The sequence below is a fragment of the Panthera leo genome, chromosome B3, assembly GCF_018350215.1.
Source record: "Panthera leo isolate Ple1 chromosome B3, P.leo_Ple1_pat1.1, whole genome shotgun sequence".
NCBI lineage: Eukaryota > Metazoa > Chordata > Mammalia > Carnivora > Felidae > Panthera > Panthera leo.
This window is the reverse complement of record NC_056684.1, coordinates 62,064,950-62,086,754: the sequence shown is the minus strand read 5'-3', so window position 1 is coordinate 62,086,754 and position 21,805 is coordinate 62,064,950. Positions and strand designations below refer to the sequence as shown.

Genomic DNA, 21,805 nt, shown 5'->3' with positions numbered 1-21,805 from the left:
TCTGCCCCTCCCCTGCTCATGCTCTGTCTCAAAAATAAATAAAAACATTAAAAAAATTTTATAATCCACTTTTGTGATTTTATGCAACTTCTTGCAATTTAAAACACTAAAAATACATAGGTCACCGGGGTGGCTCAGTTGGTTAAGCGACCAACTCTTGATTTCAGTTCAGGTCATGATCTCACAATTCGTGAGTACGAGCCCTGCATTGGACTCGGTGCTGTCCATGCGAGGTTCTCTCTCTCTCTGACCCTCCCCTGCTCATGCTTGAACTCTCTCTCTCAAAATAGACGCTAAAAAATTTTTTTCAAAACAAAACTAGAGGACTATGATTCCAGTTTTATCATCAGCATTTCTTGCAAGTTAAAATTTAGTGACAACTGAAATATCTACACCAGCCCTCCTCAAATCCTTGACTAGATATTATATACATATATTTTTGAAGATTTTATTTGTAAGTACACCCAACTTGGGGCTCAAACTCACAACCCCAAGATCTAGAGCCACATGCTCCTCCAACTGAGCCAGGCAGGCGCCCCTTGACTAGATATTTATTTACCTTTTAATTGTGAAATAGTTTACAAATAAGAGAGTACATTTAATGTATATATACATTATAAAGAACAATTTAAAGGCAACAAGGTTCCCACCCACAGCTTAAGGAGTAGAAATTTACCAATACCTCCTACTCATTTTTAAGGATTCGGTTCAAATAATAGCTCCTGAAATACACTAACTATAATTGTCTTGGTAGTGAGAAGAGTGTTTTTAATATAATTTTTCTATTATTTTTTCTCACTTTTCTGAGATATGCATGTGTTTCTTTTTTTTTTTTTTTAATGTTTTTATTTATTTTTGAGACAGAGAGAGACAGAGCATGAGCAGGGGAGGGGCAGAGAGAGAGGGAGACACAGAATCCAAAGCAGACTCCAGGCTCTGAGCTGTCAGCACAAAGCCCGATGTGGGGCTCGAACTCACGGACTGTGAGATCATGACCTGAGCCGAAGTCGGACGTTCAACCGACTGAGCCACCCAGGTGCCCCTGCATGTGTTTCTTCAGTCATTAAAAAAATGTTAACTTTTGGAGAGAATAAAAATTCATTTCCTTTGGGGAATCTTTCCAGCCCACCACCTTGGTGGACTTCATCTTTTTATTTTTCTTTGCTCCTGAGGTTTTGTTACCTCTATTACACTTGGTTCCATGATTATTTGCTTTCTAGCCTGGCTACCCAACTGGAGTGTTCACTCCTCCAGGATAAGGTTCATGCTCAGTTTATCTCCACATGCCCTGAGCCTAGCACAGCTCCAAAGCAGAAGCCACCCACAGAAGCTGAATGTGGAGGAAGGAAGGAAAGAAGGAATAACCAATATCCAGGCCCTGCCACTTAGACAATGCTTTCATGATGAAAAGCTGAGTTGTGGAAGAACAATTTCTCCTCTTTCTGCAGGAGAGGAAGATCTGCCAGATAAACTGATTGTGGCAAGAGGCGAGGCCAGATAGGCAGACCAAGCAGAGGAATTCATTTCCCCCTGGATATTAAAGATGTTATCGTATGGGCATGTGGCTGCCAGAGCAATCAGCAGTGGGGTGGGTGATTCTGGATGGAGCTCTCTATCTTATGTGGCATCTGCAGACCAGTTTTTCAAATGTAATAAAGCTCTGGCAGCCTGAGATTTGCACTGCCTTCCTGTCTTCTCCCAGGCCCAGTCCAGCCTGAGAGAAGACAGCAGAGCAGACCCCAGATTCCTGTCCTCCTCTCTGACCAGAAAAGGCAAGCCTCATCTACCTGGCTCTCCCAAGAGAGGCAACATAGCCAAGTGTCTTGGGACTATGGCTCTACTCTCTGTGTCTAACCATTAACATACTTAACACTTACTTAACAAATTATTCTTCCTAGGGGCACCTGGGTGGCTCAGTTGGTCAAGCATCCTAGTTTCAGTTTTGGCTCAGGTCATGATCTCACCATTTGTGAGTGTGAGCCCCCTGTCAGGCTCTGTGCTGATGGTACAGAAACTGCCTGTGATATTCTCTCTCTCTTTCTCTCTCCCTTCCCCCAGCCCAGTTGTGTGCTGTCTCTCTCTCCAAAATAAATAAATAAACTTTAAAAAATTTAATATTTTAAATTAAATATTTAATGGCTATAAAAGAATAGGTATAACACATGTATACCTGTATACATGTATAATATGTACACATGTATAATATGTAAAACAATAAATATTGAGGACATATATAACCCTTAGCACCCGGGTCCTAGTGTGAGAAAGAGAACATCACTTCTGCCTTATAAGACTCCTACATGGCTCTCCCCACCTGATTCCTTTCACTTCTCTCAGAGGTAAACACTGCTCTGAATATTATATTTATCATTCCCTTGTCTTTGCAATTTAATCACATATTTTTATTTTTATTATTAAAAAAAAATTTTTTTTAAACGTTTATTTATTTTTGAGACAGAGAGAGACAGAGCATGAATGGGGGAGGGTCAGAGAGAGAGGGAGACACAGAATCTGAAACAGGCTCCAGGCTCTGAGCCACCAGCACAGAGCCCGACGCGGGCCTGGAACTCACGGACCATGAGATCATGACCTGAGCCGAAGTCGGATGCTCAACCGACTGGGCCACCCAGGCGCCCCCACATATTTTTAATAGAAGCATAATTTAACCATATATGTTTTTCATCCCCAAACAATATATTGTTTAGTTTTGCAAGTTTAGACCTTTAAGTAGAATTAGCATATGTTTTCCCATGATTTACTTTTTCACTTAGCATTTTTCATTGCTATGCAGTCTCCATTGTATTAATCAACCAGATACTCTACTCTTGATGGACGTAAAACTGTTGCCATTTTTTTGCTAGTTACAAACAGTGCTGTTATAAATATCCTTGCACATTATCCTGATGAGTAAGTTTTCTTGAGGTTTATCCAGAAACGGTTTGGCTGGGTCATACAAATGCACAACTTCAACTTTGCTAGATGATGCCAAATTGTTTTCCAGGGTGATTGTATCAGTCATAACGCTTTGCCATCCCAACAGTAGTGTTTCTGTTAGACCTTTTTGCCGATAGTCAGTGTTTACAGATTTATTTATTTAGCAAATCATTAAAGTACTATCTTATTGGGGCATCTGGGTGGCTCAGTTGGTTGAGCAAAAGCCTGGAGGCTGCTTGGGATTCTGTATCTCCCTCTCTGCCCCTCCTGCACTCGTGCTCTTTCAAAAAATAAATAAACATTAAAAAAAATAAAGTTGTCTTATTGTGGTTTAAAATGTAGCTTGAAGGGCACCTGGGTGGCTCACTCAGTTAAGCATCTGACTCTTTTTTTTTTTATGTTTTATTTATTTTTGAGAGAGAGAAGGCGAGAGGCAGAGAGAGAGCAAGAACAGGGAAGAGGCAGAGAGAAAGGGAGACAGAGAATCTGACGTGGGCTCCGTGCTGACAGCAGAAAGCCTCAACGGGCTCTTATCCACGAACCATAAGATCATGACCTGAGCCGAATTCAGTTGAGCGTCTGACTCTTGATCTCAGCTCAAGTCTTGCTCTCAGGGTTGTGAGTTCAAGCTCTGAGCGGGGTGTGAAGCTTCCTTTAAAAAGAAAATAAATAAATAAAATGTAGCTGGGATTTCTAATGAATGACATTAAACAACAGGTTATCGGTTTATTAACCACTTCCATTCATTCTTTTGAAAAGTGCCTATTCAAGTCATTTGCCCAAGTTTTTTTCTACTGATTTATCCTTGATTTGCAGGAGTTCTTTATATATCCTGAGTATTAATCCTTTGTCAGTTTAACAAATCCTTTGTCAGGCATGAGTATCTTATCTCTCCAGCTGAGTTGTTAGTCTTGGAGGTATAGAATAGTGGGTAGAGAGTACGGAATAATAAATTAGACCAGTAAGTATCCTGTAAGATTACAACTGCCTATTTCCCTTACAGCGAGCTTCACATCTATCAAAGTGCTTGGAGGCACAGAGCACGCCCTCTAAGTGCCCTTTATAGAGGTGAAGATTGTTCAAAGGCCAGGAAAGGTCACAGGCTGTGTCTGTTTGCTTTGTTTTTTAGAGAACCAATCACAAGACAGATAAAGAATCATGAGTTTTCATATTTTGAAACATCTAGATGAGGTCGTGGACACACCGAGGTGCACTTGCTGCTCCCTCATTGGTGGCTTGGTGCCAAGGATGTACTTTGTTTTGCCCCAGGTGTTGCCTTGTGATTTTCTGCGCGTGCGCTACATCTTTCCAGCTTCGCGGGAAGCTCTCCAAAAGCATGGGCCAGATTCCGTCGGTTTAAATCCCTCCGGGACTGGCACACAGCCAAGCGCTCAGTTCCTTTGCACATTTACCAATGGGGCCACAGAAACGCAAGATTCCGCTGCTGTACTAGGAATTACAGTCAGGGAGGCGGAAATGCGCAGTACACACGAGTATTTTAGCTGCTGCCACAAGCCTCCCACCGCTTTCTCCTGGGCGCGGACGGAGAACGTGTACTGGGGACAGAAAGTGGGGATCCGCTAAAGCCTTTAGAGGTGTGCCTGGGTGGGGTGGGCTGGAGCTTGGGAGGCTTCAACAGGATAGCCAACTGCTCCCGGCTCCGCTTCACAGGGACGGGGGTTGGGGACCAGCAGGACTTTGGAACCTACTACTGGAGGTGTTGCAAGAAAGAGGGCGCACAGTCTACACGCACGCTTGGCACCACGGCTCGCTGCAGCCAGCCGAGCCCCGCGGGTCACCCCCTACTCCAGGCCGCGGGTGCGGGAGCGTCCTCCGCAACCCGCACCCCTCCGTCTGCCTGGACCACCCGCAGAAGCAGCTTGGCCCTAAGTGCAGGAGGCGGGCCCCGAATCGCCCCGAGCCGGGGCGCGTCACGAGCGCCCGCTCCTGATTGGCCGGCCGCGGCTGTCACGGGCCGGGCGCACTGGGATTGGTGTCGCCCGAGGCCAGAGCTGGAGTAACTGGACTGGGCGGCCGGTCGCAGTCCCGGAGCCTGAGGGGCTGGCGTCGGCGCCGAGCCCAAAGCCCTGGGTGGGAGCCTGGCAGGGACGCGCGCACCATGCCCTACCTGCTCATCAGCACCCAGATCCGCATGGTGAGTACCCGCCGCCCGGCGAGTTGGACAGAGTTGGGGCCGGGCCCGGGCCGAGGGGGCTGCGACTGCACCTTGGCGCCTCCCTCTGAGGCAGCGCCTGCCAGTGACTGGATCCGGAAGCCGCCCGGGACACGCCCCCTCGGGCGGAGGAGCCGAGGCTGCGGAACCGAGTCAACCCGGAGCGCCGGACTCGGGGAGTCCTGGCCGGCCCGGTGCTTCCAGAGCCGCGAAGGGGGCGGGGTGCGTGCATCCCCGCGGCGGAGGGAACTCCGGGGGCTTGCGGCTCCTGTCCTACCTGTCCGCCCGAGGAAGCCAGGAACCCCTGGTCTCATGGTGCAGCAACCACGGCCCTACACAGAGCCGCTCCGCAGGGGTTGGAGGTGGGGGTGGTGGGAGTGCAAATACGTGGGGGAAAGAGGTTTGAAAAAGAAAAGGACGTGCTGAGGCGCTGAAACACCTCTGTCAAGTGCCTGGCCCTCAGGCACTTCCAGAAAGAGCTATCCCTGAGCCCTTAGGAAAGACAGAAGGAGACAGGCCCTGTGGTTAGAGGTGGGAAGACCATTCCGGAGTCAGAGTGATGCCCCTTTTTCTGGGTGCAGTTTCGTCGTCCAAGGCAGAGTTGGTGCCTCCAGGAATCCCCTTTTAACTTCAGAATAGTTTGACTGGGCACCTCTGCCTCTTCCCACTCCCCAGTGCCTTGGTGGTCCATCAGCGGGTGCACAACTCTCTGGAGGTGAAGACAACAGGAGAGAGCTCACCGCGTGACAGGAGGGGTCTTGGCCGTGTCCTAGGGCAGTGGCTTGAGAATCAGTTACTTGTGCAGTTGTTAAAATGTGGACTCCTGGGCCCCTCCCCAGAACTCCCCAAATACTAAGCCTGGGGCTTAGGAATTCGGTGCTCTTCAGGTGATTTTTTTTTTTTTTTTAAATAGAACAGCTTTACTGATGTATAGCATACATATACCACAGAACTCACGAATTTAAAGTGTACAATTCAATGTTTTTTTAAAGCATCTTCAAGAGTTGTGCAGCCATCACCATAATCAATTTTAGAACATTTCCATCACCTTCAAAAAACCTATATCTATACCATGCATGTTAGCCGTCATTCCTCATTTTCCCCCAAATCCCCCAGCCCTAGACAACCATCGGTTACCATTTCTATGGCAATATGTCGTCTTTTGTGTCTGGTTTCTGAAAATTTACATGTTTTCAAGGTTCTTCCATATTGTAGCATGTATTTGTCTTTATTCTTTTTTTTTTTTTTTTTCCAAATAAGATCCAGTGCATGTGTAGCTGTATCATTTTATTTATGCATTCATCCGTGGACAAACATTTAGATTGTTTCCACTTTTTAGTTTTTGTAAATAATGCTATGAACATTCCTGTACAAGTTGTATGGACATGTTTTCATTTCTGTTTTCCAGGTGATTCTGATACACACAGACACGGGTAGTGATGCTTGGCAGGAAGTTGCCAGCAGTTGGGCAATGACCAGCTCAGCTTGGAGGGACTGGGGAGGCCTCACATGGCCTGGCCTGATCACTGAGGGCCAGTGAGTTTCCTCACCACACTCTCCAGCCTTGAACTGAAACTGGCTCAGGGCCAGCAGGCAGGGGAGGAAGGAGAGAGACCTTCCACCTCTCCCAGGCCGCCAGCCAAGCAGCCACTGTGGCTTACCTTGCAGGAGGTGGGCCCTACCATGGTGGGCGATGAGCACTCAGATCCAGAGCTGATGAGGTATCTGGGGGCCTCAAAGAGAAGCGTCTTGGGAAACAACTTGTAAGTAGTGGCATTCTTCAGGATCTCCCTGCCAGCCCCTAGACCTGTCCGTTTCCTTTAACAAAACGAAGCCCAGGGACGATGCCACCGCCCAGCCTCAGGGGCCGTGCCTGCATCCTGGGGTTCTGTCTTCTATAGGGTCGGTCCCGTCTGCGGCTTTACCGCAGCCCCCAGGCTTGCTCTGAAAGCATTCTCACTGGGCCTCCCTTCACAAGGGAGCCCCAGGACCCAGTCCAGCTGGGTGTAGGACTCCATAAGTGGACTGTTCTTTACTCTGCCCTCTCATCTTGGAGCTGGACCCCATCAAGGCAAAGATAGGCACAGAAAAGTTTCTCTCTTGAAGAGCTGGCTGAGTTAAGAAAGCTGAACTCTAGAAACAGGCAGCAGGCAGCCTGGGTCCTACTTTCAGCTCAGCTGCTGCCTTGGAGCTTGTGAGAAGGGTTGCCAGAATGAGCCTCAGTTCCAAGAGGGGAAAGGGGAGGCAGGCTGGACCCGGGCCCTTGGGTCAGGGTTGGAGGGCTAAAGCCAGCCCCATTCCTTTACCATGAGCCATTTGTCTCGAGATGCCCAGCTTGGGGCTTGAGCCCTTTATCTGATCGACAACCCTGAAAGAAGGGACAGCAAGCATTCTCCGTGTTAGAGAGCAGCACCCAGAGCCACTATTAGGGGCCAACCTGTTGCTCCAAGACTGCAGGACAGACAGGGCAACAAGAGGGGCAGAGCCCTGGGGGAGGACCCTGGAGAAAACAGGCCATTCCTCCAGAATAGTGCAGCGGCCCAGGGCACATGGGGCTGTCATCAGACTAACATGGGTTCTAGGATCTCAATAACATTTGGAAAGCTCCTTAGCCCTCCAAGTTTTATATTTATAATTATAAAATGGGAATAATAATGGTACCTTCCTTAGGGTATCAGGAAGAAGAAAGAAGATATGCAAGCCAAGTGCTTAGCTGGGGAGGGGGTGGGGAATGTGCACTTAGCCTGGCACCTGGAAGGCACCCAGCAAATGTCAGTCACTACTAGGATTCCTGACAAGGCCTAGTCATCAGCAGATACTAGTTTTACTTGGGGAACCTGTGCTGTATATCCCCTCATGCTGTCCCCTCTTCCCCTTCTCTTCACAGTTGTGAGTACTTTGTTAATGACCCTCCTCGCATAGTCCTGGACAAACTGGAACGCAAGGGCTTCCGTGTGCTGAGCATGACAGGCGTGGGCCAGACGCTGGTGTGGTGCCTGCACAAGGAGTGACCCTCTCACACTGAGGAGCAGACAGCACACCCCTCTTTTGAGCGGTTGCCATGGGCCCCGATCCTGAGTCCCCGTTCACTCACTGCCCGGCCCCTCTCTTCCCAAATTGTCATTTTCCTTAGCCCAGCACCACTGGGCAATGAATGGCCTTTTCTGAAACTTGCCTCAGCCAGTGGGAGAGGGCAGGGCCCCCGCCCTGGTGCTCCCAGCAGCCCCTCCAGCTTCTGGGCCTGAGAGCCCTGGAGGAGGCCATGTTCTGTGGGAGCCACGAGAGCCAGGTTGTCCCCAGCCAGAAACTGGGAGCCTGTGAGGAGCATGGCCCCAGGACTGGGCGGGAGGGTCCTGCGTAGCTAGTCCAAGCCAATAAAGGACTGTGATGAGTGGTTGCTCCTCTGTGCTGCTGGCCCACTGACTCTGTGTGGAGCACCTCCCTGGGGGTCTGCCCATTCCTGGGAGGGGAGCCAGGCCTGGGTGGAACCCTCTCAGCAGAGCCCAGAAACCAGGGCCATGCTTGGGCAAGCCAGCACCCTACGTCCACACAGGCAATAGAGGTAGACTCTTGGAAAAACAAAAAACAAAAAAACCCAAACTTTATTGGTGCCGTGGAAGACGAGGGCTTTGGAGGGGAGTGGGCTGGAGGCAGGAGGCTATGTGGGCTGCCGCACCTCGTCCTCCTGCTCCATCTGGGCGATCAGCTGTTGCCGCTCAGCGGCCTGGCGCATGCGCATCATGACGAGGCTCTCATAGTCCCTCTCAGACAGCACTGAGCCCTGGCGGACAGAGGGGGACAGGAGATGGTCAGGGCAGCAGGGCACAGCCACACAGAATCTAGACTTGGAGGACTGGGTCTACACAGAGCTAAGGTCTTGAGGCAAGGAGTGAAGATGCCCGGGACTTCTCGGCTGGCTCCCCTCTAAGCCATCTCAAGCAGCTCTCAACCCCCCTCCCCGCAGGCCTTCCATCAACAGTCAGCCCTGCTTCAGCTTCTTGGGCTGAATTACTTCTTCATGCCCCAGCCAGGCCCTGTCTCCCTCCATTTCCTCTCCGGCCATCATGTGACACTCCTTTCCTCTACCCGTGGCTCCTGCTTCTCACAGGTTTGCAGTGAAGGGGTTGTCCCGAGGTGCAGAAATCCACTCCGCTTTGCCAGGTGGAGGCGACAGCACCGCCCCTTCCCAGCTGCCCACCTCCCTGTGGTCTGGCTCCTGTGGGACATGAGAGAAGGGAGCCCTACCCTGGACCCAGCCTCTGTCAGCCCACCCTAGAAGGAGAGAGAAACAAGCATGAAGCCGTTTGCCTCTTAGAAATACACACCAGGGCTGCTGGAGGGCAGGGCCCGCGCCTTTTTCTTTTATGATCTTGCCAGCACAGTGCGGGGGATAAAAGAGTGCTATATATCAATAATCAAAAGAATAATAAACAAGCAATCCCATGGGCCAAGACTGTGGGGTGGGGAGGCAGCTCTACAGGAGACTTGATCCACCAAGCCCACACAGATAAGGTCTGCAGTGGCAATTAAGTCACTTCTTCCGCCAGTACAGCTGGAGTGGTGTGAAGCGGGAAGCCCACCCCAGTTGGCCAGGAAGTGAGCCGGGCTGGGAGGTTGCAAGGCAGAGCACACTGCTTAGCCCTGTTCTTTGGTACACCACTCGAGTTTGCACTCATGGAATTATCCAGGGGGAAAGTTCAGTGGTCAGTGACCTGGGGGATAAGAAGGGAGTGGCTGGGGTTAAGATGCCAGGCCTTGGCCAAGTGGTATGAAGTAAAGGGTGTACAGAACCAGGAAGTGTTACTCAGCCCTGATCCCCCTGCTTCTTGGAATAGTGCCAGCCTTGCTGCTTCCAGCCACAGCAGCTTCCAGGAGAGTTGTCCTCCCAGCCAGGCCCACCCACCTAAGGCTGGCCCAGGGTACTGCTGACAATTCAGGGCAGCCCTATGTGGCCTTTCCGCAGAGGAGGGACCGCAAATAAGGCCCAAGAGGCCTGAGGGGAAGGCCTGGAGCATGGTGGGAGAGGAGGCCGCAGGACCCTGGCCCTCAACTGCTCTCTCTGGCCCTGAGGCTACCGGAGGAAATCGAGGAAGATGAGGAACCACCAGACGGGGTGTTAGGCCCAGGAGAGGGCAGTTCTCCCTCCCCAAGGTAATGCTGCACTGCTGAGAAAACTTAAGAGTCACCCTGGCATGCCCTGAGCCCAGCCCTGGGAGGAGCCAGCCCTTTATAGACATGGGGCTGCTTCCCATTAACACACCCTCTGCCCCACCCCCACCCCCCCATACCTACAGGCTTGGCTAATGAGGGCCTGTCACCAGGCCGCAGGACTGAGTCACCCACACCAGTGACAGGTCTCTCTTCCTTCCCCAACAACTGTTCCACATGCCTGCCTTTCAATTAACTCCCACCCTCCCTGAGCTCCTCCCTCCCAGACACACGAAGGGGCAGCTGGGGAGCAGGCCCACCAGCTAGGGCCCAGGGCACTGGGGCTGTGGGGCAAAAGGAGGCAACGTGGTGACACACAAAGCAGGGCTGCCCCCCAAAAGTCCCCAGGGGAATCCTAAGCTTCCCTGTGCCTTGGGGTGTTGGCCACGGCTGGCCCAATCCCTGCATGCGGATGCCGCAATTACCTAAGAGCATGAAACCCAGCTTCCCACCTGACTGAGTCACCTGAAAACAATAACACGTTCGCCACTGCCACACACCGGCACAAACAGCCAAGCTACTAATCAGAGCCCGGGAGCCGCCGTGGAGAGGCCTGGCCCTGTGCTGTCCTACAGCCAGGCACAGGGGCCAGGGAGGGAAGGTGAACTCAGGACCACCAGGAGCCAGGCGCTGGGGAAGCAGCACAGGCCACTCTCGCACCACAGAGATCCATCTCTGACACCACAGGCGCTGCCCTCACTCCGGCTCCAGTAAGTGCTGCTTCTTCCTCTTGGTTTTTTTTTTTTTTTTTTTCCATTACCCTATCAAGTAACCAGGCCACTCCTGTCCCTCTGGGAAACTCCTGTCACCGGGAACTCCCGCTTCTCTGCTCTCCTGGACAAAAGTGCCCTCTTCCTAGGACCCCTTCCCACCATCCAAGATGCTTCTAGACCACTAGGGCTGTCTCCCTGATTCTTGCCATTCATTGCTCCAGTGGGGACCTAATGCTCCTTGGCAACTCTTGAACTGGGCTGCTGAGGTACGGAGCTTGTCTGCTGGCTCCCCTGGGTGCCATGGAGACCTGGCGGAAAGGCTCCTTCCGCAACGCCTCCTTCTTCAAGCGGCTGAGCCTGGGGCGGCCGAGACGACTCCAGCGACAGGGCAGCGTGCTCAGCCAGGCCAGCACGGCTGGCGGGGATCACGAGGAGTACAGCAACCGAGAGGTCATCCGGGAGCTTCGAGGGAGGCCAGATGGACGGCGCCTGCCTCTGTGGGGGGACGAGCAGCCCCGGGCCACCCTGCTGGCCCCACCCAAGCCTCCTCGCCTGTACCGAGAGAGCTCCAGCTGCCCCAACATCCTGGAGCCCCCACCTGCCTACACTGCTGCCTACACGGCTACCCTGCCCTCGGCACTCTCCCTGGGGGGCACCCTCCACCACTACTCTGAAGAGGACCTTTTGGACACTCCCCCCTTCCAGAAGACACCTGCCCCAGACCTGAGTGATCCCTTCTTCTCCTTCAAAGTGGACCTGGGGATTTCACTTCTTGAGGAAGTTCTACAGATGCTGAGGGAGCAATTTCCCAATGAACTTAGCTTCTGAATGGAGTGCATGGAAGGCAGAGGTGGGGTAACTGGAAGAGCTGGAAGCCTGGAGGCCCAGGGAAGGAGGATACAGTTGCAGATTAAGAAAAAGGTAGGGACAGAAATCCAGGATCCTGCCTTCCTTCTGGGTCCTGAACAGTCTTCCAGGTTATCCTGGAGCAGAGGGACAGAGGGACAGAGGCAAGCCGGAGGAAATGTCTTGAGGGGGTACTTGCTGGCAGGAGCCCTGAAGGCAGCTGACTAAGCTGGGGAAGGGAGGCCATGCCTGTAACCACGGGGACAAGGCAGAGGCCAGCAGAGGGGGAGGGGAGCACCAGGGGTGAGTCAGGGAGTGGAGGACTCACACTGAGCAGATCAGATGGGTGCCCTGCAGCAGCTCCTCTGAAGCCACTGTTTATAGAGAGACTTTACAGGGCAGGTCTAGGCAAAAGTGGTCTGACCCAGGCCAAAGAGGAAAGTGGGGAGACCTGAGGGAAGAGCCACTAAGGACATGTGGTTGTTCAGATTGAAATGAAGTAAAATTAAAAATTTAGGGGCGCCTGGGTGGCTCGGTCGGTTAAGCATCCGACTTCGGCTCGGGTCATGATCTCACGGTCCGTGAGTTCGAGCCCCACATCGGGCTCTGTGCTGACCACTCAGAGCCTGGAGCCTGTTTCAGATTCTGTGTCTCCCTCTCTCTCTGCCCCTCCCCTGTTCATGCTCTGTCTCTCTCTGTCTCAAAAATAAATAAACGTTAAAATTAAAAAAAAAAAAAAATTAGTTCCCTGGTTACACTGGCCACATTTCAAATATCCAGCAGCCACATGTGATTAACGGCTACCACATTGGACAGCGCCAGTTGCATGTAAACATCACTGGAGAAAGTCCTGTTGGACAGCACTGGCAGAGACCAGGGCCCGGAGCCACCAGTGCCATGGTGGGGTCGGGGGGGAAACATCTGGGGGAGGGAAGGGCTGGCAGAGTAGGAAGAGTGAGGCATATAGAGGTGCAGAGTAGACTCAGGAAAAAGGCCACACAAATCATTTCCAGAAAAGAGACACGAGAGACACACTGCCAACAGAGCTGCCCAGAGCATGCCCTGGTGTCCAAGGAAGGTGTCTGTAGGGAATGCCAGCCAAAGGCACAGACACGGCTTGCAAACGGGTGCTCAGAGAGTTCCCAGAATTACTAGTGATGGGAGCCCTTGGGAAATGTAGCAGAAAGAGTGGCAGATTTCCCTCCTTCTTGCCCTGGGAGCACCGGACTGGATCAGAGGATGGACACGAAACTCGTACCTGTTACCATAAAGAGGCTCAGCTGGTCTCCAGAACTGTCCACAGGATTGGGGAGCTCTGCCTTGCCCAAACCCCCCGATGATGGGGACTGCCGTGCAGGGCTGAGCCCCCTCGGTCAAAGCCATAGGCTCTGCTACTGCCCTGCCCTGTGGCGTGGCCAGAAGACTTGAAACCAGAGCCCAAATTGGCTGGGCCATGGGGTTTTGACACTCCAGGCCTTATCAAGCGTGGCAGAGGGGGAGAGGAAGCTTCAACGCACACTGCTTCCATACCCAAAACTGTGGCGCCTCTCTCCCCTCCTCTGTGTGGATGCGCTGAGCTGAAAGGCTCCCCTCCGGACGCAAGATATATGAATAAAGTTCTTTACAACATGGCCTATGGAGTGTCATCTGGGGCTGTGAAATGCTGGGACTTAACAGTGGGGAATGAGGTCTCTACAGAAGGGTTCCGCGTTGGGCTCACACCAGTTCATCTTCCTCCTCTGCCCAGGATCTGGGACGCACTCCTAGGGAGCTTCCCATCCTCACAGCCAGGTGAGGAGCACATAGGAGAGCAGAGGTGGCGTGACTGAGGCAATAAGAGCAAAGCCCTTGCGAATCCCTGGGGGCCCCAACCCCCAGAGTGGCCGTGCACACAGCAGCCTGCGGCTCCCGCATAGACCCAAAGGCCATTTCAGAGATGGGAGAGCTCTGGGCCTGAGAGTTTTCTGTCCCATCAAACTGGGGCGGTGTAAACAGGGCCGGTGTCCGGGTGTCCTCGTGCTGAACAAAAGCCCTCATGGAGCTGTGAGGACGACTAAGCCAGACCCCAGGTGCACATCAGCTGAAATCTGCACTTCACCATGAGGCACGCCCCCAGGGCCAGCAGGGTAGCCAGTGTTATTTCTAAGGAGATACTGCCTCTTGACGGTAGGCAGGCGCCTGTGTGCGGCAGCCACAGACACACCTGGAGACCTGGAGCTGGGGAGGAAGCAGCTGCTCACCTTGCCTGCCCCTTCCTTCCCTTCAGTAGCTGGTAATCTAAGCGCCAAATGCTTCACGCCACAACCAAGCAACCCATGGGCCAGGAAAGCCCCTCTGGGTGATGGTGAGAGCCCTGGCAGGAGACCGGGACGTGGAGAGAATCTAAGAATTCTGTGTGGGGTGGGGCCCTGGCACTCAGAGACAGAAAAGAGTCAGAACAGAACCACAGTCCTGCTTAGGTTGGCAAACCTGCCAATCTCACTGCGCTCCTCGGGAGGAAAGGGCCCTGAGATGAACCCACACGGGAAAAGGTCCCTTAGACCCTGAGCAGACCCAGCTAGGGGAGGTTTGGTTCCTTACCTGTGACAGTCCTGGGTGGCTGGGGCCCCCTGCGCCCTGGGGCCGTCCCTCCAACCAGGAAATCTTCAGGGGGTTATCGATCAGGCCCACTTCGTTTTGGACAGCCAGCTCCTGTCAGACAGAGCACCTGGTCCTGGTACCATGGCTCTAATCAGCTATAGAGTGGCTCTCTCTACACCCACACAAAGAACCCACACCAGCACTCTCATCCTCCAGGCAAAACCAAGCAATCTTCACACAGTGATGTGCTGAGGTTTTGACCCTCCTCATGGGTGAGTCAGGGGTATGAGCCTTCTATCCGGGGAGTGGGGAAGAGGCAAAGCCTGCCAGGAGGCGTGCCCGCTTCCGCAGGAGGACAGAAGGTAGAGGGTGTGGAGCCAGGCAGCAGGAAATGAAGTCGGTGTATGCTCCCCTTCATCCCCAGAGCATTCTCCTGTCTTACCTTCACTCCCTGTGCCTCTACTCCCAGGAATAGGGGGGCCTCTAGGGAGTCTTGGCTCTGAGCTGGCCCAGAGGTCCCTTGGGAGTATGGACATCTAAGCTCAGAGGGCCCACAGTACCGGGTCCATACTCTGGAATGGCGGGGCCGCCAGCGGCCCCCCAAAGCCTCACATGGCACTCACCGCAGCCTTGACGGTCGCAAACTCCACCACAGCGGTGCCAGCCTTCTTGCTGGAAAGCACCAGGTTGAGCACCTCTCCGTACTGTGAGGACAAGGGGGGCTCGGTAAGCATGGCAAGGAGCAAGACAAGCCTGGGTTGCCCTGAGGCCTGCTGGGGCATTTTTGGCTGGGGGATAATGCTTTGTTGCTAAGTTCTCAGAGAGGGATCAGAGATGGGAAAGAAAGGATATTTTTGCCAGGATGAAGAAGGATAGCAAAGGAAACCTGAGCAAAGGGCTGAGAACTCAGACTGGCAGAGCTGCAAAGCAGCCTCAGGGACCAAAGGTGGAGAAGCAGACGGGGCTTCTGTGCAACCTGCCCACCTCATCTCTCCCCACACACTCAAGACGGCAAGGGCTAGAACTAGGTAGGGAAGGTGAGACCAGGCTGGAGGGCATATGGCAACACAGGTGGCTGGGGAAAGCCTCTAGGCTGCTACATGGTCTGTGAGACAGAAAAAAAGGCTGCTAGAGATGTTAAGGGAGTTTTGGCCTGGAGATCCAGGGTTTGGGCTGAGATACAGATGGAGATGATGAGAAAGATGGAAGGCGGCAGGGCAGACCTTCTGGAAAAGCTGTAGGAGGACATCTCTGGAGTAGCTGCCTTTCGACTCATCTTCCTTCTTGCACTTCCATTTTAGCTGAAAGGATGGCAGTGGGCATCACCATTAAACTCTGACCTTGGCCTGAACAGTCCCAGCCCCAAACCCTCATGGTCTTTACAGTCTGAGCGACACCCTCATGGTCTTCCAGACACTTGTAATCCAGGGAGCCCCCCATAAAGATGTGTTCCTCTTGAAAACGGACCTGCAGGGTGGCCTGCTCACCCACACAGCCACACGTCCAGACCTATAAGATGCTCTCCTTCCAAGGCTTCTGAGAAGGGGTGCCTGGCAACTGCCAGGGCTAAGAGCGGCCTTGTGTGGCAAGCTCGGAGAGGCCATTCAGATCCCCAGGTAGTGACAGGATGGAAGGAATGGGTAGTTGCGCTGGCTCCCAGAAACCCAGTGTCCCCGCTAGAACCCCCTGAGCCACTAGAAACATCTGTTCTTGCTGACAAGAGGTGGTATGAGGTGGCCCGTGGATCCCGCAGGGCTCACCTTTAGCTTGGGGGTTCCTCTGCCTTCAGGATTTTCTGCCTTTCCTAGAAAATTTGGGAAAATTAGCAAGGTAGAATAGGAGGGAATACAAAGTTCTCTAAAGGAGACACAGCCCAGAGTTTGAAGGGCTTGGGAAAGGGCACTACTGACCAAAGGCATAGCTGGCCCGCCCTGGGGACGAGCCTGGTGGGGAAGCGAGAGGCAATCCCACCCCCATCCTGAGGAGCTGCCCCCTCCAGGGTGGTGCGCCCAGCTGCCTGCTAAAGGCCATGATTAGCACTCTGCTAACGAAGGGTTCTCAATGCCTTGCAGAAGCATGAGGCAGAGGTAAAACTCCACGGTTCTACTGAAACAAAGTATCCAGAGCCTTTCCCCTACTGATCTCCTCCACAGTAGAGCCAGCCCTGCTTAGGACTAAGATAAACAGGGACAGGAGATCTCAGGGTGAGCGAAAAACAAATAGGCCCCAAAGAAGTGGTAGGAAGAAGAAACAGGTGGCGTATGTCTGAGTCAGGTGCCCCTAGGGTTCTGAGCAGCTGGAAGCCTCCACAGCAACTCCACCAAGCAGCCAGAGTGGCCGCTCTGGGCATTTGGAGCTGCCTCAGAGGAGAGGCGGGTGGGGGTGATGGATGTCTACCTCTCAACCTCTGCTCCCGTTCCTGGCGTATCTGCTCCTGGATCAGCCTCTGTTGTTCCTCCAGCTGCCGGGAACCCTCTTCTCGAAGGCGTTCGATCTGCAGAGCGGGGTTGGGGGGAGTGACAATTCTGTGCAGATCCAATTCCAGTTTGGCTCACCTTGTGAAGGTCCCTGGGAGGCTCCACCTGCAAGCTAGGGCTCAGCAACCTGCGGGTTGGACAGATTACCCAGATCCACAGAAGAAGACAGCCAGGACAGCCACCTAGGCTCACCCTCCTCCTTCTCCTGCAGATGGCTTTAGGCCAGCATGCCCGGAGGCTCACCTCCTGCTCTAGCGTCCTGGTGCTCCGGCTCTCCTCCTCCTCCTCACTGCCGTGGGCCTGGGCCTGCCGTTCCCGGGCCTCCAGGTCTAGGCACAAGAGTTGAGTGACCCAATGTCTGGTCTAAGCAGTTCTACATGGCCTCAGCCACCCAAAGTCTCACACAGAACGAAACCATATAGTACCTCTGCCCCCTCCCTCCAAGCCCGTGTGCTCTCAAGTTAATCTTCATTGACAAAAGTCATAGTGTGGAAGAAGTATAGGTTCCAACTGAGTGGCCGGGGTCTGGAAGAGTTAAATCAGCAGCTCGTGCTGACCAAGCTGGTTCTCTGATCAGTGAACAGGGTGTGGGTGGGTGCTTATGTCAGCAGCCCAGGGCCATGTGGCAGGGATGCCAAGGGTGGAGCTGCTGGCCTGTCCCTGTGGTTTGGCACAACAGCCTGACCTCGACCTTGGCGTTGATGCTTTTTCCACCACAGAGCTCGAGTCCCCACTGCCTCCTACACCTCCTTCTTAGTGCACATTTACCAAGCCTCACTTTGGACCAGACTATGGCAGTTCTACAGGGATGGCAGACTCTGTGTGAGGACATCACCCATGTCCTAGAGCCCTTCCTGCCTTCCAAGAGAAACCTGCTTGTGGCCCTATGCCAGGCTAGCTGCTGTGACAAACCCTCCTCTCAGGCCTGGGACTCACTGCTTTCTTCTTGGGTACTATACTTACCTAGAATCTCCAGGGTTTTTTGTTTGTTTGTGATAAAAAGATGGATGTACTGAGATGGTATATATGAATATTAAATGTATGGATATCAAATAGGCAAGAAGAAGGGGAGAAAAATCAGGTAAAGACTGCCTACAACAATTTTTTTTTTTAATTAAAAATTTTTTTTGATGTTTATTTATTTTTGAGAGAGAGAAAGAGAGCATAAGTGTGGGAGGGGCAGAGAGAGAGAGAGTGGGAGACACAGAATCCAAATCTGGCTCCAGGCTCTGAGCTGTCAGCACAGAGCCCAACATGGGGCTTGAACTCACGAACTGTGAGATCATGACGTGAGGCCAAAGTCAGACATTTAACTGACTGAGCCATCCAGGTGCCCCAGGACTGCCTGGAACAATCTTACTGCAGTGATGAAAATGTTCTAAAATTGATTTATAGGCATAGTTGCACCATTTGGTACATTTCCTAAAAATCATTGAATTACACACTTGAAAGGGGTAGATGGGGGGCACCTGGGTGGCTCAGTGGGTTGGGTGTCTGACTTCAGTTCAGGTCATGATCTCACTGCTCGTGAGTTCGAGACCAGTGTGGGGCTCTGTGCTGACAGCTGGGAGCCTAGAGCCTGCTTCGGATTCTGTGTCTCCCTCTCTCTCTATCCTTTCCCTGCTCATACTGTCTCTCTCTGCCTCTCAAAAAATAAATAAATGCTAAAAAAAAAATGTTTTAAAAAATAATGGGTAGATGGTATGATGATGGTATGATATTCAAAACACACCATAATAAAGCTATTAAAAAAAATGCCTGGACCTATTTGGATCCTTCTGAGAGGACTCCTCAGAGTGAAAGCTCTGTGCAGAAGTGAGGCTGGGATGAATCAAAAGATCCAGGACAGCATCCTGAATAAGAACAAGACTTTACTCATACTGCGTGGGTTTAAATCTCAGATCCAGCAAGTTCTCATCCTTTTGGTGCCTTAGCTTCTTTGTCTATTAAAAAAATGGGTTTAGTAATACCCACTTCCTTAGATAATTAAAGGAGGCTGTAAAGCATTGGTCACAATGCTAGCTAGTAGTAAATCTAGTCACTGTTGTCATTCCTAAGAGTATCCTTCAGGACCCACCCCTGGCAGCAGGGTTCTGCCTAGAGCTGGAGCCAAAAAGCTCTGAGGTACAGCTCCAGGAAGAAAAGTGAGGGGGCTGCATGAAAATGGCCCAGGGAAACCACAGGCCACCCAGTACCACAAAGTCACCTACCAAGCTTCACTTTCTTTCTTCTCTCATCAAGTTTCTGGGTTCTCTCTGCTGCCTGCTTCTTGGCTTTCCTGACCTTGTCATATGCAGCCTGGCAGGAGAAAGGAACACCGAGGAGCAGTCAGCTGAAGGACAAGCACAGAGTATAGCCATCTTCCCGGACCTGCTATGTAGCCCCGGAGCCGTCGGGAGGCAGCCTGGTGACCAGACCTCCAGGCTGGGGCGGCAGGGCCCATGCTGCATGGCGGAGTATAGGGGACTGAGGCTCAAGTGCCACAGTGGTCTCTAACCATGGGAGACAGTTCAAATAGAGGAGGATGAGCTTACCCTGGCTGCAGCATCGGTCAGTACCTCCAAGGCCTGAGAAAGCTGGTGGAAGAGCTCAGCTACAAATATGGGTCAAAAAAGAGGAGAAAAAGGAAGTCAGGCTTGATATGGTATGCTCTCTCGAAAAAGCACCTCAAAGAAGCCACACACTGGCAGGCAGGCCAACATCCACAGATGACGGACCAACCGGGAAGGGTGAGTGTACAGACAAGTGACCAGACTCCCTCCCCTTGCATGCAAAGTGCAGGCCTGCGGCTGTGCACGTCACACTCCACAGCAGTTACTCGGGAGCGGAGACCGGGAGGATGCCATGCCCAGGTGAGCGGGTCTCACCTCCCCACGTGTAGTACAGTCTCACCTGCTCTGGGATTATCTGGATTTTTGTCTGGGTGGCAGGAGAGGGCCTTCTGCCTATATGCCTTCTTTACCTGGAAGAGTCAGAAGACGTGGTTATTCACTCTCTCACCCCAGGTGGGCAAGAAAATCTCACCAAAGCAATGAAGAAATCCAGAGAGTATTCCCCATGGCTAAAAGAAAGGCTGCTGGCCCCCACACTGTTTCTCCTCCACCCGAGGAGATTTGCACTGGATGAGGCGAAGGCCATGGAGGGAGCCGGCTGCAGCCTTGTAGCAGAGAAGCTGGGCCTACTTTCTACTGAGCACCAGTCTCACCACACAGGATGTAAAAGGGCTCCTGACAGGGGCAGGTTTCTCTACAGCCACCTGGAAATAGGCGCTCACACCCTCTTCGTAGGTATGTAAACTGGGGCGCCCTTTCTGAAAGAAAATTTAGCCATCAAGTTTTAAAATGTATTTGCCCATGGGGTGCCTGGGTGGCTCAGTCAGTTAAGCTTCCATCTCTTGGTTTCTGCTCAGGTCATGATGTCATGGTTCATGGGTTCAAGCCTTGCAGTGGGTTCCATGCTGGCAGCGCAAAACCTACTTGAGATTCTGTTTCCCTCTCTCTCTGCCCCTTCCCTGCTTGAGTGCTCTCTCTCACACACACACATAAAATAAATAAACATTTAAAAAATAAATAGAGGTGCCTGGGTGGCTCAGTTGGTTGAGTGACTGAGCATCTGACTTTGGCTCAGGTCATGATTTCACAGTTTGTGAGTTCAAGCCCCACATCAGGTTCTGTGCAAACTGCGTGGAGGCTGCTTGGGATTCTCTCTCTCCCCAGCCCCTCTCTGCCCCTCCCCTGCTCGCACTTTCTGTCTCTCTCAAAATAACTAAATAAACTTAAAAAAAAAAAAAAAAGGAATAAAAAATAAATAAACTTAAAAAAATAAAATGTATTTGCCCTTTGATCACTCTTAGGAATTTGGACTTATACAAGTATGCCAAAGCAAATATACAAAGATGTCCACTGCAGCAATGTTTATATTAGCAACCAATGGAACCAACCAAAACCTCCATCAACAGGGAGACCCATTTAAAAAATTATGATAGACAGAAGTCTATACATGCCAACTAGAAAGATCTTCAAGTCCACATCTCAAGAAGAAAAACTGTAACTATGTATGGTGACAGATGTTAACTAGATTTTTTGTGGTGATTGTTTTGCAATATATACAAATATCAAATCATTATTTTGTACCCCTGAAACTAAGACAATGTTATATGTCAATATATCTCAAGAAAAAAAAAAAAGATCTTCAAGGTATAGTGTATGAAAAAAACAAGACTTAGAGCAGTATATAATATGATCACTTTGGTATTCAAAATAAACAAATAATGGGGTACATGGGTGGCTCAGTTGGTTAAGTGTCCAACTCTTGATTTCTGCTCAAGTCATGATCTCATGGTTCATGGGTTCAAACACTGCATTGGGCTCTGCACTGACAGTGGGGAGTCTGCTTTGGATTCTCTTTCTCTCCCCCTCACTCTGCCCTACCCTCTCCCCAACTCACATGCATGTGCACTCTCTCTCTCAAAATAAATAAACTCTAAAACTTAACAGATGAAAGAACTATAAATAGAGATATTTGGACATGTGCATAGCCTTTGAAACTTATGAGGAAAAAAAGTTTCTTATCACATAAAACCTAACAGGGGTTTCCTTTGGAGAGAGGTTAAAGATGGAGGGGGAAGAAACATTTACTTCTTCTTTTTCTTTTTTAAGTTATTTATTTATTTTTGAGGGAGAGAGAGAATCAGCATAGAGCCTGACACAGGGCTCAATCTCACAAACTAAGATCATGACCCGAGCCGAAATCAAGAGTAGGATGCTTAACCAACTAAGCCACCCAGGTGACCCGACCTCTTTTTTTTTTTTTTTTTTTTAAGTAATCTCTATGCCCAACATGGGGCTTGAACTCACAACTTCGAGATGAAGAGT

General features: G+C 51.5%; 3 protein-coding genes across 4 annotated transcripts in view; 2 read left to right on the top strand and 1 right to left on the bottom strand.

Annotated features, from left to right (window-relative positions):
• The first annotated feature begins 4,913 nt into the window (after positions 1–4,913).
• On the top strand, positions 4,914–8,506 carry GCHFR (GTP cyclohydrolase I feedback regulator). Its single transcript, XM_042942387.1, has 3 exons — positions 4,914–5,089; positions 6,776–6,870; positions 7,995–8,506. The coding sequence occupies exons 1-3, from the start codon at positions 5,054–5,056 to the stop codon at positions 8,116–8,118; spliced, it is 255 nt and encodes an 84-aa protein (XP_042798321.1). The 5' UTR covers positions 4,914–5,053; the 3' UTR covers positions 8,119–8,506.
• Positions 8,507–8,684: 178 nt separating this feature from the next.
• Positions 8,685–21,805, bottom strand: part of DNAJC17 (DnaJ heat shock protein family (Hsp40) member C17) — a 42,146-nt gene continuing 29,025 nt past the window's right edge. Inside the window, exons 2-11 of one of the 2 annotated variants that reach the window (XM_042942381.1) lie at positions 19,824–19,893; positions 19,466–19,524; positions 19,142–19,229; positions 17,175–17,260; positions 16,852–16,948; positions 16,215–16,258; positions 15,678–15,755; positions 15,078–15,158; positions 14,455–14,565; positions 8,685–8,888 (exon numbers count right to left, since the gene is read on the bottom strand). In XM_042942381.1, the coding sequence (XP_042798315.1) occupies positions 8,766–8,888; positions 14,455–14,565; positions 15,078–15,158; positions 15,678–15,755; positions 16,215–16,258; positions 16,852–16,948; positions 17,175–17,260; positions 19,142–19,229; positions 19,466–19,524; positions 19,824–19,893 (837 nt within the window). In that variant the 3' untranslated portion in view covers positions 8,685–8,765. The remainder of the gene's footprint in view (positions 8,889–14,454; positions 14,566–15,077; positions 15,159–15,677; positions 15,756–16,214; positions 16,259–16,851; positions 16,949–17,174; positions 17,261–19,141; positions 19,230–19,465; positions 19,525–19,823; positions 19,894–21,805) is intronic. The other variant, XM_042942383.1, reaches the window with a different exon arrangement.
• CB3H15orf62 (chromosome B3 C15orf62 homolog) lies at positions 11,140–12,094 on the top strand. Its single transcript, XM_042942384.1, has one exon. It carries the CDS (start codon positions 11,329–11,331, stop codon positions 11,854–11,856), a length of 528 nt encoding a protein of 175 aa, XP_042798318.1. The 5' UTR covers positions 11,140–11,328; the 3' UTR covers positions 11,857–12,094.